This window comes from Lissotriton vulgaris, chromosome 7 (assembly GCF_964263255.1).
Source record: "Lissotriton vulgaris chromosome 7, aLisVul1.2, whole genome shotgun sequence".
In the NCBI taxonomy this organism is placed as follows: Eukaryota; Metazoa; Chordata; class Amphibia; order Caudata; family Salamandridae; genus Lissotriton; species Lissotriton vulgaris.
In genome coordinates, this window is record NC_141695.1 from 1,195,851,634 (window position 1) to 1,195,870,114 (window position 18,481).

General features: G+C 47.6%; 1 protein-coding gene across 6 annotated transcripts in view; it reads left to right on the top strand.

Annotated features, from left to right (window-relative positions):
• CD2BP2 (CD2 cytoplasmic tail binding protein 2) overlaps positions 1-18,481 on the top strand; it is a 130,713-nt gene that overhangs the window by 14,880 nt on the left and 97,352 nt on the right. For all 6 annotated transcript variants that reach the window (XM_086931693.1, XM_086931697.1, XM_086931695.1 and 3 more), the window contains exons 3-5: positions 15,903-16,044; positions 17,016-17,173; positions 17,325-17,901. In XM_086931693.1, the coding sequence (XP_086787819.1) occupies positions 15,903-16,044; positions 17,016-17,173; positions 17,325-17,901 (877 nt within the window). The remainder of the gene's footprint in view (positions 1-15,902; positions 16,045-17,015; positions 17,174-17,324; positions 17,902-18,481) is intronic.

Sequence of the window (18,481 nt, forward strand, 5' to 3'; positions counted from 1 at the left end):
TCTTCTCATTCTTTGGATATTCTCTCTCCCTATTTCTGCTTCTCACCTTTTCTACCCCTCGTGTTTCTCACGTTGCAAAGGTTTTGCTAGTAGGGAGTTTAGCTTGTAGATTTGTTGCATATCTCTATCCTTCAAAAATATCTATCTTTCGAACGATGTTGGTGCCCTGTGAATCTGCAGTTTAACCGTGGAGTGCAGCACCCAGTGTCTTATCTGTAAGTAGTGTGTCTATTCTCACTCGGGAAGCATGTAGTCTCTTTGCAACTGGTCAAATGAGATAATCTTAATGTCATCAAAGAGGTTCCTAGCTCTTTTACACCCGCCTCTTGCCAAGGCATGAATTGGTTGGGATGCATGCCTGAGTTGAAATTTGAGTTGGCCAATATAGGGGTCATCGGAGAGGGAAATGGAATCCCAAACCGCAAGGGTAGCTCAGGTTATGGGAAGGAATATATGCCGTATGCCCTCTGTTTAATTGACAACCAGGGTACTTTCCAAACATAGGTACCTGCCACTGCCTGGTCCATGAAGCACCCAGGTTTTCTGAGGATGCCGACCCCACTCCACAGTGTATATGAGTTGTGCCGCTTATTAGTATTGTGATATGTAAGGTATCCCCAACCCACCCGGAACGGGTGGTCTGTATGTTTGGAGGTGATGCATGCGGGGTCTACTCCCTTCCCACACAAAAATCAGTTGACCTCAGTATGTAGAGTCTTAAGAGTGCTGTGGGGAGGGGTGTTAGCGGAAGTGCTTGAAACATGAACAGCACCCTAGGCAAAATAGTATTCTGAATCCTTCCTATCCACAAGTGTCTGTAATGACACCACATCGGCAGGTTATTTTTCACTTGTTTGATTAGCTCCTGATAGTTGATATCTGCCGTGCTAGATGTTGTGGGTGCTACCTGAATCCTCAGGTATGATATGGATGCTTCTGCCCAGGTCACCGGATGGCTAGCACTCAGGTGATTTTGGTGCACCGGCAACACTGTCAAGTTGAGCACCTGAGATTTCTGTAAGTTGATTCAGAACTTCAACACCTCCCCAAGTCTAAATCTCAATGTTTTTTGGCAGTAATGGTCAAATCCCCACCACACCGCTGTATTATTATAAAATGAAATACAATTGGGTTCCTAAAGCCTAGGGTCGAACTGCCTTACAACCCTGTTATTCATGTGTAAAAATGCCTCATAAAGGAAGCACTCATTCAGTTAAGTATAATATCTCATCTATTCTGGATTCATTGAAATTAATTCATCCCAGTAATTATTTCAAGAAGAGAAGATGTCCACCTCTATGGCATCCAATAAGGAGACCAAGATGGCGAAAATTAAGTATTTTCCAACCTTTATTATTTGTCACCGCTTCCTTAAAATCAAACAATCTGCAGCCCATGCAACATGTTCCTCCTCACTGCAAGACTTCATCACGGCTATCAAGAGGTAGGGAATTTGGAGTAATCCTACTGGAACACTATCTTGCATCTTGAAATGCCAGTTTGTATGGCCACTCCAAAATGTTGATTCAAAAGGCACACTTTATTCTTTCCAATTTTGACTTTTTATTTGAAGGAGATTGGTACTGACAGATATAGGAAACAGGCATGGAATCCAGGTTTGCCCTTGTTATGCAAACCTTTTTATGACGTGGTTTAAGAGGAGGGCACGCCTGATCACCAAAAGCAGAGGAATGGTCCTAATATATATAATTCTGGGGTCACTTCATAGATGTTCTAATGCCAGAGGAATGGACAAGCCTGTGTTTACGTTTGTGGTCCTTTTTAGTCTTCGCCATTCTGGGGAGTACATAATGCACGTACGCTATACTAGTGGCCCCGGGGTTTGTCGCCTCTTGGGGGTTCTGTTGGTGTGCAGTGTCTCTGTGGCTAGCGGTGCTTGCAGTCGCACTATGCTCTTTGATGGCCCCCTTAGCAGGGGGTTGATGGCTGCTCACACCCTGGGCGGAATCTATTGCTTGCCTCCCCGTATTTTCCCACTCATCGTGTTCCGCTCTGGGGTGTATTATTCATAGGCCAAAGACCTGGACCCTGTATTCACCTCTTATGTTACCAATGGGGGGACACTCTGACATGGCTTCCCCTCTTCGGCAGTGCCCTGGGAAGTCTGCTGGTTGGTCTCAGAGTAGGTATGTTGTTTATAGGCCAGGGACCTGGGCTCTGTATTCACCGCTCGTGATTCCTGTAAGGGGGGCTTTGGGTTGATCCCCCTCTCCCCGACAGGGCCCAGGGAAGTTTATCTGGCAGGCCTCGGTGTCTTACCACTGTGTCGGGAGGTGCATGCTCACTATGCTCTGGGTTGGCCAGAATGCGCCTGCGTTTATGCTATTGCAGGCAGCAGGGTTGAGAACCCCCCCCCATCCCCCGCCATGGGTACAGTCTTGGCCCCTCTATAATTGTTCTGGGATCATACCCCGGGGTCGGTTGATGTTACTTGGTCAGGGCCTCAGCGCCATCTTGTGAGTGCTGTAGCCCGTTCTCTCGCTTGTCTGACGGCGATCTGTACCATCCTCTGCTGGCCGCCTGAGCAATGGAACATCCTGGGTCTCAGCACAGTGGGGGTTAGGGGTCGGTAATCACACTAGAATAACTTATTGCTCACTGGAAAAAGGCGCAGAAGGGTAGAGGAGCGAGAAGTGTCTTACACGGCCGCCATCTTACGCCCGCCTCCTGTTAGCTCTTTTAAACTCAATGTCCCTCCTCATCCCTCTCTGTTCCAAATAATTAGTGAACATTGTCTATTGTGTGCTAAACCAGTTGTCAGAAGGAACCCCATGATTGTCATCTTTCTGCACCCCTCAAGCTAAACGTTGAATAAATCCTGACCCATCCCCTTTCATTTGGGGTTTTTCTTTACTTGCCTCCTCAAGTTTGTCTCCCAGGACCTTGCCCTCACGTAAGTGTAATGAGATCACAGTGCTGTGTGGGTCTGTTATGTTAAATTCAGAAATCTGCACTGACTGTGGTTTATAGCCAATGAGGGCAATGTGGTGAATGCACTTTTCAAAACTGCGCCTGAAGTGTACAATCTCACAAAGAGTAATAAGAAGGGTCTGACCCGACCCAACACTGGTTAAACACTCTCCACACTGCTGCCTAGGGCGTATTTTTTGGACTAGCCTTTGTTAAAAATAGAATTACAATGAATTGGTTAGGAAAGGACCTGGGCTCTGGCAAACTAGAGATTAAGATCATGGCAGATGATAGGAGTCACAGTTGTGGAAACAGCTCCGAGATCCAAAGAGGGGCTAGGAGATCCCCGGGAGAGCACGTCTAATGGATGCAAGAGACTTGATGAAGTCTTTCAATGGTTGTGGTTCAAATGGTCCAAATCCAGCTCTGTTGAGAGCCGACACGACTTAAATCGAAAAGGTTACGAATAGTTTTAATGTTGAAGCAGGAAAAAAATATAGTTCTTGTGAACTTCCAGGGATGTGGTATAACACAAACTGAGCAATCCTACTTCTGTATCAAAAACGACTTAAGAAGAATTAATGTCCCAGCACACCCATACCAGAAATAGTATGGCATTGCTGTTCTTCTAGGTTGTTGTGAGGTTTTAAGCTCATAACCAATTCTGATCCCGTTTTTGGAAATGGGCTGCCTGTGGCGTGAATATTGATCTATCATATAGTTCCCGATTTCTGTATGATATCAGCAACTCTTGTCAACCGTTAGCCTGTGTGGACAATGCAGTCTTACTTGCCACAATGAAAAATCTCTACTGCACCTCATTTAAACCTTCCGTCTATTTTACCTGGCAAGAGACCTAGTTGAAAGCTGCTTCTAATCATAAGAAATGTTTATCAGCGATGTTAAACCACATTGGCCACATCAAACAGGAAAAATTTCGCAAAGGCCACCATTTTAATATCTTGGCCTTAATTTTTCATCTAATTCCAGATGGTTCAAATCTCTAAAGTTATCTACAGCACATGAACCTAATTCAGACTTTTCTTTTTAGGTCTCGCCTTTACCATTCCGCAGGAATGGGAAATGGGGAGAATTCAAGTCGGCTATTTTCTCTTCAAACCAAAGGGCTTTCAGTCGCGGTTTTCTTGCAGTTCACGTGAATCACGTGAGCAAACATGCACGAGCATTCACTCCTCTCCTAGCAGCACTCCTCCCACACCAGCAACTCCCCCCTCCCACACCAGCACCTCCCCTCTCTCTCCCCGCAAACACAGCCTTGCCCTTTCCCACACCAGCACCTCCCCCCTCCCACACTAGCACCTCCCCTCTCTCTCCACGCAATCACAGCCTTTCCCTAGCAGCACTCCTCCCACACCAGCACCTCCCCCCTCCCACACCAGCACCTCCCCTCTCTGTCCACGCAATCACAGCCTTGCCCTAGCAGCACTCCTCCCCCTCCCACACCAGCACCTCCCCTCTCTCCACGCAATCACAGCCTTGCCGTCTGGTATCTGCCTCATCATCCTTGTCCTCTAGTTCCAACTCTCCATTGAGGTGCGGAGGTTCTTCAAGCAGCGATTGATGCTGTTTCACTGCCGCCATGTTCAAGAGAGAGAGCCTAGGTCTGACCGGAACACTGTGGATCCTAAAACAACTCTGATTCAGGGGACCCGGGTTTCCGCTCTAACATCACTCTATGATTCAGCCATCACCAGTCAAAGGGGATGCCGGGACAGCTGCACACAACATTACGGAGCGCTCATCTGTAAACATACAAAACGGACTTCACCACTTTTTTTCCACCGAGGGCTCCTTATAAAAACACGGTAAAAATAACCAATTAAAAACAAATGACATCATATTTGTAACTGCAGCTCGTGAGAAACCATTTCAAAATGAGCTTTAAGTTTTCACGAGCAGCTGAGCTATACTATTTTCGATATGACAATCACATTGGAATATAGAGATCGTAATAACCATGCACGTATTCTGACGCTTTTAGCTAGTTAGGAATACATTTTCACAAACACTTGGAAAGCTCAGAGTATTCGGTTCTCGCATTCACGCCCCCCACCAGGCTCTCCCGCCCCCATCAGGCTTCCCTCCTAATCCGCCTGCCTCCCCTCGCGCATTCACACCCCCACCAGGCTCTCCCGCCCCCATCCGGCTTCCCTCCTAATCTGCCTGCCTCCCCTCGCTCGCATTCCCGCCCCAGGCTCTCCCGCCGTGGAAAATAAAACCTGAAAACTTTACTTTTTTCTTTAACACTTCATAGACTGGCCCTGCTATTCATTTTGTAATTCATGTTTTTCGGATATGAGAACATTAAGATTTACTTTTCGTCACTTTAAAACCAAAGCTCCCTTTAATCGTTTTGGAATATTGCCATTTAATGCGACACAGTGACAATAATCCCTAGCTGTTCTCCTCCCCTGCACTGTCCCCCCCAGCATCTGCGCTGTAATCTCACACCAACCTCTGCCTACCTCCCCATAGCCACTGAACCTCCGCAGCCCCGTCTCCCGCCGGCTTCCAACTGGCCTCCAATTTGTCCCAAGATCGTATTGGCAGCAGGATCTCGTGTGTGTAAGGAATATCTTAACGCATGGACACGCAGTTGCCCCGGGGCGCGTGGGCCAGACATGCGATGTCGCCCTTCCCTCCTGTTGTTTTGTATCCACAAGCGCTATGGGAGTCTGTGGGCAGCAGTTTGGACTGTGTTGATGCATATTTTGAAAGCCTGTTGCTCCCTGACTTTGCTGCTGTAGGTGAGCAGTCCCAAGTCCATTTAACCCACTATCTGCTATATTCCAGCAACTAAAAGCTACACATTTCCTGTGAGGAACAGAGACCACAGAGCCCCCACATTACGTTGAATTCGGACCGTTTACACCATGTTAATTGCACTCCCGCCCCCATCCGGCTTCCCTTCGGCCTCTCTCCAGGCCATGTTCCCTCCCCTGCCAGAGTCCACCCCGCCCCTAATTTATCTCTCACATCAAAGCCCCCAGGACCCCCTCCCCCGCTCCTGATCATCGCAGACTCCCACCCCCCCGCCCCCCCCCCCCGTCATCCACATCCTCGCGTTGCAGCTCTCTCGTCCCGGGCTGCTCGCCCTCTCCTTCGGTCCTTGCAGACCCCCTTACTGTCCGCCACATCCCCTCATCCCGACCACCACAGAACTCCGCCGTTTCTTCATGGACCCTTCAAAACACCAGATGCCATCGCCCTATAACCCTAGGAAACTACCCAGCTCCCCCTCTAACTACCCAGACTCAGTCATAACCCTTACCCTCAGCCCTCGCTCACCCCCGCAAGACCTCCAGCTCACGGCCCCCCCCCCCTGCAGACTCCTGTAGTATCTTAAAACCCCCCTCCGCGCATCAAGGAACACTACGTTTCATTGCCAATACTACACCTGCCGTAGAGCCGATTCATTGTAAATAGAATGTTCCTCCCGCACTGGCGGTGCTCCTAATAACGATGCTATCTTATTTGACAAATCATTAATAAAAACAGTTTTCTTCCCAATACACTAATATTTAGTGTAAATTTAGTCCGCCGGTGAGTCAGCCCGGATCGGCTGCCCTCCCCCCACCTGTGTGTCTCAGGGACACCACCACACTACTCAGGGACACCACCACACCACTCAGGGACACCACCGCACCACTCAGGGACACCACCGCACCACTCCGGGACACCACCACACCACTCAGGGACACCACCACACCACTCAGGGACACCACCACACCACTCGGGGACACCACCACACCACTCGGGGACACCACCACACCACTCGGGGACACCACCACAGCCCTCAGGGACACCAACACACCACTCAGGGACACCAACACACCACTCAGGGACACCACCACATCACTCAGGGACACCACTACATCACTCAGGGACACCACCACATCATCCCTCAGGGACACCACCACACTACTCAGGGACACCACCACACTACTCAGGGACACCACCACACCACTCAAGGTCACCACCACACCACTCAGGGACACCACCACACCACTCAGGGACACCACCACACCACTCAGGGAACCACCACACCACTCAGGGACACCACCACAGCACTGAGGGACACCACCATAGCCCTCAGGGACACCACCATAGCCCTCAGGGACACCACCATAGCCCTCAGGGACACCACCATAGCCCTCAGGGACACCACCACAGCACTGAGGGACACCACCACAGCCCTTAGGGACACCAACACAGCCCTTAGGGACACCAACACAGCACTCAGGGACACCACCACACCACTCAGGGACACCACCACACCACTCAGGGACACCACCACACCACTCAGGGACACCACCACACCACTCAGGGACACCACCACACCACTCAGGGACATCACCACATCACTCAGGGACACCACTACATCACTCAGGGACACCACTACATCACTCAGGGACACCACCACATCATCCCTCAGGGACACCACCACACCACTCAGGGACACCACCACACCACTCAGGGACACCACCACACCACTCAGGGACACCACCACACCACTCGGGGACACCACCACACCACTCGGGGACACCACCACAGCCCTCAGGGACACCAACACACCACTCAGGGACACCAACACACCACTCAGGGACACCAACACACCACTCAGGGACACCACCACATCACTCAGGGACACCACCACATCACTCAGGGACACCACTACATCACTCAGGGACACCACCACATCATCCCTCAGGGACACCACCACACCACTCAGGGACACCACCACACCACTCAGGGACACCACCACACCACTCAGGGACACCACCACACCACTCGGGGACACCACCACACCACTCGGGGACACCACCACAGCCCTCAGGGACACCAACACACCACTCAGGGACACCAACACACCACTCAGGGACACCAACACACCACTCAGGGACACCACCACATCACTCAGGGACACCACTACATCACTCAGGGACACCACCACATCATCCCTCAAGGTCACCACCACACCACTCAGGGACACCACCACACCACTCAGGGACACCACCACACCACTCAGGGAACCACCACACCACTCAGGGACACCACCACAGCACTGAGGGACACCACCATAGCCCTCAGGGACACCACCATAGCCCTCAGGGACACCACCATAGCCCTCAGGGACACCACCATAGCCCTCAGGGACACCACCACAGCACTGAGGGACACCACCACAGCCCTTAGGGACACCAACACAGCACTCAGGGACACCACCACACCACTCAGGGACACCACCACACCACTCAGGGACACCACCACACCACTCAGGGACACCACCACACCACTCAGGGACACCACCACACCACTCAGGGACACCACCACACCACTCAGGGACACCACCACACCACTCAGGGACATCACCACATCACTCAGGGACACCACTACATCACTCAGGGACACCACTACATCACTCAGGGACACCACCACATCATCCCTCAGGGACACCACCACACTACTCGGGGACACCACCACACCACTCAGGGACACCACCACACCACTCAGGGACACCACCACACCACTCAGGGACACCACCACACCACTCAGGGACACCACCACACCACTCAGGGACACCACCACACCACTCAGGGACATCACCACACCACTCAGGGACACCACCACACCACTCAGGGACACCACCACACCACTCAGGGACACCACCACAGCCCTCAGGGACACCACCATAGCCCTCAGGGACACCACCATAGCCCTCAGGGACACCACCATAGCCCTCAGGGACACCAACACAGCACTCAGGGACACCACCACATCACTGATGTACACCACAAAATCAATCAGGGATACCACCACACCACTCAGGGACACCACCACACCACTCTGGGACACCACCTCATCACTCACGGACACCACCTCATCACTCACGGACACCACCTCATCACTCACGGACACCACCTCATCACTCACGGACACCACCACATCACTCACGGACACCACCACATCACTCACGGACACCACCACATCACTCACGGACACCACCACATCACTCACGGACACCACCACATCACTCACGGACACCACCACATCACTCACGGACACCACCACATCACTCTGGGACACCACCACATCACTCTGGGACACCACCACATCACTCTGGGACACCACCACATCACTTTAATACACCACCACATCACTGAGCACCATAACAGCATCACTCAGCACCACAACAGCACTGTCCTTACTGGCTAACAACAAGCATTCCCATAGCCAATAGGACTCGCATTAGGAAAGTGTAAGCTATTGGCTTTGTAAATAACAATGCTATTAATTTATATATTTTCAATGCCAACACATATTAAAAAAAAATAATTGTCATTTACAATACCAATAGCTCACACTTTCCTAATGCGAGACCTATTGGCAACGCCAGTGCTTGTTTCTTGTATGGTTATCTTCCTGTGGCGCCGCTGCTTGGGGCTGACAGTGGCAAAGTCGATGGCACTATGACTTATGAAATTAAAATAAAGTGATCCTCTGCCAAGTTTGCAAATAATAGAAAATGTGTTTCTCAAATCTGTTATCTTTCCCAAAAGCTACATGACCTTCTTTCGTCTGGGTAGAAGTAATAATGAACGGTATGACATTAAAACAGCATGAAGCCAAGGCATTGCCCTGTCTGAGTTTTGTTTAAAACGGCATGAAGCAGAGACATTGCCCGGTCTGAATTTTGTTTAAAACGGCATGAAGCAGAGACATTGCCCTGTCTGAGTTTTGTTTAAAACGGCATGAAGCAGAGACATCGCCCTGTCTGAGTTTTAAATAGTTTCTATCCATTGAACTGGTAAAACGTTCTCCAGGTTTAGTAGGAGTTCGAGGCGGCTTTAGGTGACTCGCCATGTCCACTTTGTGTATAAACCCCTGTAACCTTACTCTTGGAGCAGGTCTGCTGGCAATTAAATCTTCAGGTAGTGGCACGCCAAAGAGAAGACTGGGCTTGTTCTTTCTGTAACAGGGCATCTTCTTTCTATTCCTAAATTGGAGAATGTATTAGACCTGCTTGAATATCTTACCTTACATTTGCTTCCTGAAAGGAGGTCAATGTAGTTGTATATTGGCCTGAACTTCTTTATGTTTAAAGATGTTGGAGGCAGTTGCCTAATACTGCTTTAACATGACTGGGGTTTTTAGATGAAGTAGAATCATTGTTTCATGTCACGATGGAGTGACCATTTCCAGGAGCATTAGATATTAAATTACCCAACTTAATATAGAAGGAAAACTGTGATAGCAACTCTATTTAGGTTTCTCTTTTGAGCCGCTATTATTAGGGTGGGCATTGGCATCCCCTCTTTACTTCTGTTGGGATTGAAAGCTTGCTGTAATTTCTTAGTACGTGTATATGAAATCTGGCATTCAGCAAGACCGTTTGATTTTACCTGTTCATCCAGCACTCTTCTTTCATTGGTCTGTTATGGTCATCAACATTTTCTTCCACCCACTGCACCATACAGGATAGAGAAATGGGTTGACCCACTTCAGCCATTAGCTAATTCACCGTGAGGGACCACATTCTGCACTTTTAGAAAGAACATTTCTTCCCTTCAGCTGCCGTTTTGCTCAATGACCTTTCGAACAGGGAGCAGAACAGATGACGTTTTAAAGCATGTCCTTACCTGCTTTGCTATGTTGTCGGAAGTGTGCCAAGCTGCTGGTTCTGATGTGAATCATGCCAGTACTTTCCTGGTGGCATGGTAATATGACTAGTGTACCTGTGAAATGTGGAGGTCCGCCCTCCCCCTGCTCCACATTGTGGCAGGAACCAGCACACTAACACTGGAGCCAAGTGTCAGTGGGTGGCAGTACCAGTTAGGGGGTGCAGGAGTGTTGTTCTTGAACACATACCAGAAGGCATTTGAAGGTACCCCTGAGTCACAAAACTTGACACACAAAAGTCTGCACTTGGAGTTGATTGGCAATAGTACCTTTTTGCGAAATATGCCCATTCTAAAGATCTGTAAATCTGCCACATTAAGCTGTTTATGTGCTCCCTGAAAATACTAGAGCAGATAGTCAGATGCAAGAATTCAAAGATTTGACAAGCAGCGCTAAAGAATGTTTTCAAAACTGCTGAAACCCTAATGCTTCTACATAATTTGTAGACATTATCTGAATCTGTAATTTGTTTGTGGTGCATATACTGCAACTTACCTGTAATAGCTTGTTTTGTAAAGTTCAGGTTCACTGTGGTTTTCTTGAAGCTAATTAACGTATGTTTGTTAACCAACACCACAGTATTATTTTTATCAACCCCTGGAGGATGAAAGACTAAATTGACCTGTCATCATTGAAACCTGTGACCACATGGTGAAACATAGATCCTTGCCGTGGATGCATTGTCCACCGAGTCACCAAAAGGTCGTCCCGCTTCAACTTCCGCCACCTTAACAACTGGCTAGATGGTACCCGGAACAGAGACAAACCGTTCCTGAGACGGCAGAAAAAGCGTTCAATGCCATCCATTGGCCCTTTCTGAAATCGGTACACAAGAGGTATGGCTTTGGGCCCCACTACCGAGCCTGGATTGATTGACTTTATACAGATCCGATCGCCAGAGTGCGACTGAATGGCGAAAGGGGCACGAGGCAGGGTTGTACATTATCCAATTACTATTTACTTTAGCACCAAAACCCCTGACGGTTAATAATACGTGTGCATCTTAATATCACGGGCGTCCCGGAAAGGGAAGAGATATCTGAGGATGAAAGGATATCCCTCTACGCGGATGATATCCTCCTATATGTGACAAACCTGTGGAGAACACTCCCCTTCTTGTTCAAAGCCTTTGAGACTTACCAGACCCATAAAGGATACAGGATACAAATGGACAAATCAAGTGTATTCACAGCAGGTCACGAGTTAGATCAAGCTAATGTTCCAGGGTGTTTGACAATAACCCAGGATGGTTTTAACTCTCTGGGCATGTACATTACCTTGAATATGTAAGTGAGCTTACATCATAATATATATAGAGTGGTGGCGAACTTTCAAAATGATGTGGACCGATGGAAAACGCTACCACTGAAGCTCCTCGGCAAAGCAGCTATGTATAAGACAACACTACCAAAGCACCTGTACATGCTTCAGAACACATAGCATAAACTGGCGGATGAAGTGTTAAATAAGGTAGAGGGGATAGTCCAGATGTTTATTTAGGTTGACGCAGCCCCTAGAGTGGTGCTCTGCACACTGCAGAGAAATCAGTACAATGGAGGCATATCCCTCACTGATATTAGAGCCTATTACTGGGCGGCGCACCTCGTTGTTATCTGCGACTGGATACACGCCCCAAGTGACCACCCCGCATATGCACTGGAGCAAACTCAGGTTCCTACTCTCACAGTCAGCATCTCTAAGGGGGGATGGGCATGAAGTGGTTACTCTTGGCAACGCAAGTGGTGATAGATATATGGCGAAAAGCAGAAAAGGGAATGTACTGGGATAACCGTGTGACACAGGAGACCCTACTATGGGCTGGAACATGTTAAATGGAATTTGTAAAGCTGCAATGTTTTAGGCACTGTGATACGTTGGGATCTCAAAGGTGGGCGCTATACTGGAGGGAGGGGCCCTTCCTTTGTTACATTTTTATAAAAAGTTTGAACTAGCCTCCACACACTACTATAAATACTTACAGATTACTCACGCCTGGAAAGCACAACAGATCGAGCCAGAGGCGATGCCTGAATATGCACCCTTGGAGGGGAGACTTCTTATGGGGGAAATTGGAGAAAAGGCGTTCTACTGGACCTATAAGACCCTGATCATCAACCAGCCAGACACATTAGTAAACCTGAGGTCTAAATGGGAGGGAGAACTAGGGTCCTTTGAAGACCTGGATTGGGAGGTGGCACTGATGCACCCCAGGGCAGTGGCGATATAAGCCTGCCTCTGCTTGATACAATTTAAGATCCTACATAGGACATATTACGATAGGGCCCGGCTACACTGTTCTGGAATGGCAGCACCACCTCAATACCTTCGATGCCACACTAAAAGGGGAACATATCTTCATATAGCAATGTAGGGTAATTGACGCTTACTGGGCCGCCCTCACCAAAGAACTTAGCAAACATACTGGATGCACAATACCAATGGACCCCAATATCTATTTCTAGAAATACCTACAGAGCGAGATCTTCCAAGAGCCAAATAACTTTTTGGAAATTTGGGACTAATGTTAGGAAAAAGAGACTTAGCAAAACACTGGAGGGCACCGACTCCTCCCACATTACCTGAAGGGAAAAGGGGGATGAACCTCTATATGAATTGCAGAGAAAGTAATTTACAATGCGCAAGGATGTCCGAGGAAATTTGAGAGAATATGGGGCCCATGGCGGAGACACTATGGAATTACAAATGCAGGAGGGGATGTGACAACATCGGGACGTTCAAATTATACCCATTAACAGAGTGACTGTTTATCCCAATGATTATGTCTAATACGCCCTCTCTACGTTTGTAACTAAACGATTTAAGTATCTACTGATCTCAAATAATACACCGCCTGCTATACTTGTGTGCATAATGAGACAGTTGTACAAGAGAAAATGTAATAAAAAAATATATTTAAAAAATAGTATGAATCTGTTACACATGTGGGAACTTGCAGGGTGCTGCAATGCAGCTATTGTGCACGAGAAAGGGTTGGAAGGGCGAGCGACTGCTATTTAATTAAATGCTCGGCACATTTCATACATGACATATGGCTTCCTAACTAGCAAACATCCCTTTAGTTTAAGCATGGGTGCGACAGAAACAGAACACTATAAACCAAAATTAGTGCTGCAAATTGTAACATGTGCTTCCATTAATCGTGTGAAAATGATTTCCCGGGGATCCCCAGTTCTTTAAATAAGTCTAACTTCACTTTTATCCGAGTCCCTTCCATCCTTCACATGTCGAAACAACTGGACAAAACTGAGAACCTTGAGCATTAATGGGCACTGAGATGGGGGTCTTGGCATTGTGGCAGGGGCATTGACACTGGTACAAGGACACTGGTCAGGGGAACTGTCTTGTGCACTAGCACAGAGGCGCCAACAACTGCATGGGTATAAAAGCGCCTTGCCAATGATACAGGGTTACTGACACTCTCGCAAAGATGCAAGCACTAAGGCACTGATTGCAGGGACACTGATCTGGGACACTTGTACACTGGTCTTGGGACACTGACAGGGGATCACTTACCTACTGACACAAATTGGTAGTGAAAACTAGGATACAGGAACAACAGAGCACTGATGTATCGTTATTTACACATTGGTACAGGCACAGGGAATCTGGCAAAACACAACCTGTGTCACAAGGACAATGACTTCACACTCTTGTATCAGAACACTGATACAGAAGTCGGAGAGCAGGAGATTGGTAATCCAAAACTGGTGCACAGTGACCATGGGATGTTGGACCGAGAGGCGCTGAATGAGGACATGGACCTAATCAAGGAGACAGGGAGCCATGCATAAAGGGAATCACCATCAGCACTAAGCTATGGGCCTGGCTAAAGAATACAATCCTGTAACAGAACAGCAGTCATACCTGTACAGCCAGCTCTCATGTTATCATCCTGAATATGCTTGTACTCCAATGGATTTCAGCACCATCGTGAAATAAAATAGTGACAATGACAATATCACTGGCTAATGTTTCGGCCCTGGAGGATAGGGGCTTCGAAATTTTTGTGGCTAGAGTACACGTTACACATCCCGTGGAGTTGGAGAGAGAGAGAGGCTGACCCTGCATTACGGATTTTGTTAATCTGAGGCTCTTTGTTTGACCTGTGCTGTGGAAGCCATCTTCAGCTAGTTCAAAATGCAGTGATTTTTTCAGCCAGTGCTCACAAGAGGAAAATTAAATCACACACTTCATAGAGTTGTAAAAAAAAAAAAAAAACAACAACAAAAAAGACCTGCTGTAGGCGACCCTCATGTCAGTTGGAAGCTGTGTCCGCTCCTTCACGGAGCTTTTGGCAGGAAACTAATAAAAATATGCAACTCTGCTGAGATAACGGCATGATGTGACCTTAGGAAAGCGCAGATTCACCCCAAATTATGGGCATCATGCCGTTTTAAATTCAGTCAGTTTGTGGTGCTGTTGTGGCACAGACAGGGAATTAAATTAACTAGAGGAATATTTGTTATGAAACATGGTGTGTAGGAGTACCTCTTGTAATCGAGATGTTTAACGTTACCAGTCTTGTTTTATTGACTAAAACAGTTGAGGTGTGCCGTTATTTATTGTTTGAAGTATTTCATTAAATGTATTGACTCTTTTCACTTTGTCAATTTAAAAAGTGTAATTTCTTTCGTTTAACCAACTACTGTGCGATAACCCATTCCACCTCCCAAAAATCCCTTTTGCACTGTTGTCATTACCAGTGACGGTAGTCGCCAAAACCTATGTTCCTGGATAGAGCCACAATTATCATACAGCGAAGGAGAATTTGACACTAGAACCGTCACTTCCTCTAGTGTAGTATTTAGAGCGGGAGTCGTCCGGTGTAGAAGAAGCAGCAGTCACTGTGGCAAGGGCCATCCTTTCCCAAGTGGAAGCCGTTCCACACAAGATTATGCTATTAGTGTTGGTAGGGTATTTTATTCAGTAAGGGGAAATGTGTAGAGAGGTGAATAAATAATGATGTGTGAATGCTGTCTTCGCTATGCCTGGCACATCACAAAAATAGTCTGGCTAATGTGTTCAGAACTAGGCAGCAAGTACTGCCTGACAATGTGCATTTTGTCAAAATAACTTTATTCGATTCAATCGAATCATAAAAGTTTGCATACATACATTAAAAAAGCAAGACGGAATATACACAGGAAACATTTTGTTCATAGATTAAATATACAGTACACCTATTTTCTTTTCCTAGGTCATATTATGCCTGACATGTGCATGTTCTTTTTCTTCCCCCTCACTCCTAGTTCGAGCAGACCACTGGGGTGAGTGGACCCGGCAGCCGCTTCAAGGTGAAGCACTCCCTGGACAGTGACGAAGAGGATGATGAGGAGGAGGGTGGCGACGACTCCACTAAGTATGATATCCTAAATGCCGAGGATGTGGAAGGTGAGTATATGTATGCCACACGCAGAGCAAGAGCTGGCCAAAGATTTCACCTGGAGCCAATGTAACTGGCGTTCTGCCCTGTAGAGGACTTGAGTTCGGAAATATGGCAGGGCAGTGCTTCCTGCAGAAACCAAATGCAAATGCTAAACTGATTGGACCCCCAGAACAAGACTTGCAGTATTTGATACCGTAAGGGAAGAAGCACAGCACTCCTAGTACTGCCTTCATTGCTCATCTCTCTGTTCATGCCACATGTTGGTAGGTTTACATTCAGGATTGCCCAGGGGAACAGGCTGAGCCTATGGGGTTGGTGATCTCTTTTGCGACCCTGCTCCATTCCAAGTGAGAACTGGAGATTTTGATCCCCTTACTCCCCCACTGCACACTCCAAAGGCACGGCTAACAGTGGAAAATTCTTGGTAGGAGGGGTACCTGTTTAACAGACCCTCTCCCCATTTTCTTCTCCCTCTCCACTGGATGCCATTGTTCATTGGGCACCTATTGGAGAAGTAAAGTCCCAATTATTGGAGAACAAGCACTTCCATGGTTTCAGGGGCTGCGTTGAATCCAAATTCATATGCGTAGAAGTAATAGGTGATATGGAGGCCCACGAGAAATGTATTCTCTCTAGATAAAACATGCAAAAAATGACATACATATATAATGATCTTTGTGCTTCCTTCTTATTTTCACTGAATGTCTCATTTTCCTTTACCTCTGTTACACTTGTCTCTGCCACTTTCTTTTTTCTTCCAAATGTCTGTTTCGCTGTTATTTCAGTATCACTTCCTTGGTCTTACTCTGACACATTTCCCATTTTTCTCTTGGGTCTCAATTTGCCCATGTTTTTCCTCTTGCTCACATTTTACCTGATCCATACCACGCATTCTCTTCTCACACCTTATTGCCACCCTTCCCAATGACTGTCTCTCCACTCACTTCCTTTCAACCTGGTCTCGCTTGTTCTGTAGGCCAGGAGTCTGCCACCGTGGACTTTGAGGATGGAGTGAGAATCACACCCTTTAACTTAAAAGAAGAGATGGAGGAAGGCCACTTCGACTCAGAGGGTAACTACTTTGTGAACAAGGAGACCCTAATTCGCGACAACTGGCTGGATAATATAGATTGGGTGAGTATAGCCCTAGCACTCCACCTCATTTTCCACCCAACCTCTGCCTCTTTACTACGGTGCTCGTTGAAGACTGCAACCTAGGTGGTTATGTACTAGTATCATTGTTCCCATTTTGTTTTTGACTATTTTTTATGTTCTTTCCCAAAAGGTGAGGGTAAAAGACCAGGGTGTTGGACAGCGAAAAACGATCTTTGTGAAAGAGGGAGATGAGGAAACAAAGGATGAGGATGATGATGATGACTTGGACACCAAAGGGAGGACTCCATTGGAAAAGAAGGCCCTGCTGGAAGGGTTGTTGGAGATGCTACAGCCTGGAGAGACAGTGGCTAAGGCTATCCGGCGGCTGGGTGTTCGTGGGCCCAAAGAGTTGGCTTTACCTCGCAAGTGGAAGCCCCGTAAACCAAAGGAAGGGGGACCACCCGTAGAGGTGATGGAGGAGGAGCCAGTGGATGAAGCAGAGAAGCTACGCAAGGGTCAACTAGAGCGTCTGTCTGGCTTAGCTGATCAGATGGTGGCCCGGGGTGTATACGAGATTTACCAGGACACCAGTGAAAAACTGGCCTACCGGCTGAAAGTGCTGACTGCTGTGCCGACACCTGTCCCCGCAACACCAGCTGCTATGGATGAGCCGCTTGACATGTTTGCAGATGAGATAGATGAAACCAAGCTGAGCATAACCCAGGAAAAAAAACAGGAAGAAAAAGAGGAACGTGAGATGGAAAAAGGTAAGCTGAGGCCATACTAAATTGATAGTGTAATGGGTTCCGTGTAGGGTTTTGGAGTGTACAAGAAAGATTGCCACCTATGCTGGTAGCGGTAAATGTAAAACAAAATAACAGTATAAAACGGTGCAACACGGTCAGAGTAGACCCAAAACTTCTGTGATAGGTGTTCAGGGCCCACCCGATTGAGTACAAACAAGTCCTGTGCACACGTAACGCTAAGTCAGCCGTTTAAAGGTTTTTCAAAAGTAAAACAAGCAAAGCAATAATCAATTAAACAAGATGGACTCATAAAGATGTTTTTTTTCAAAAGAAATGTATTAAGCCTCCCATTCTGGAGGGGTGACATCAAGACAAAAAAACAACCAGCCGACACGTGTTTCGTCAGGCGAGCACTTGGCTTGTGACTCTTCAGGGCTGTTGGTGGTATAAAGTATACAGGGTTAGTGGCCGGTGATAATTCCAACCCGGCATAAACGGGTCAAATTCGCAGTGTAGCTCGGGTGAGTATAAAAAAAGTAGGTCGACGAACGGGTACATTGTCGTATTAGCGATCTGTGTGGAAATTGATAGTGGTTTAATA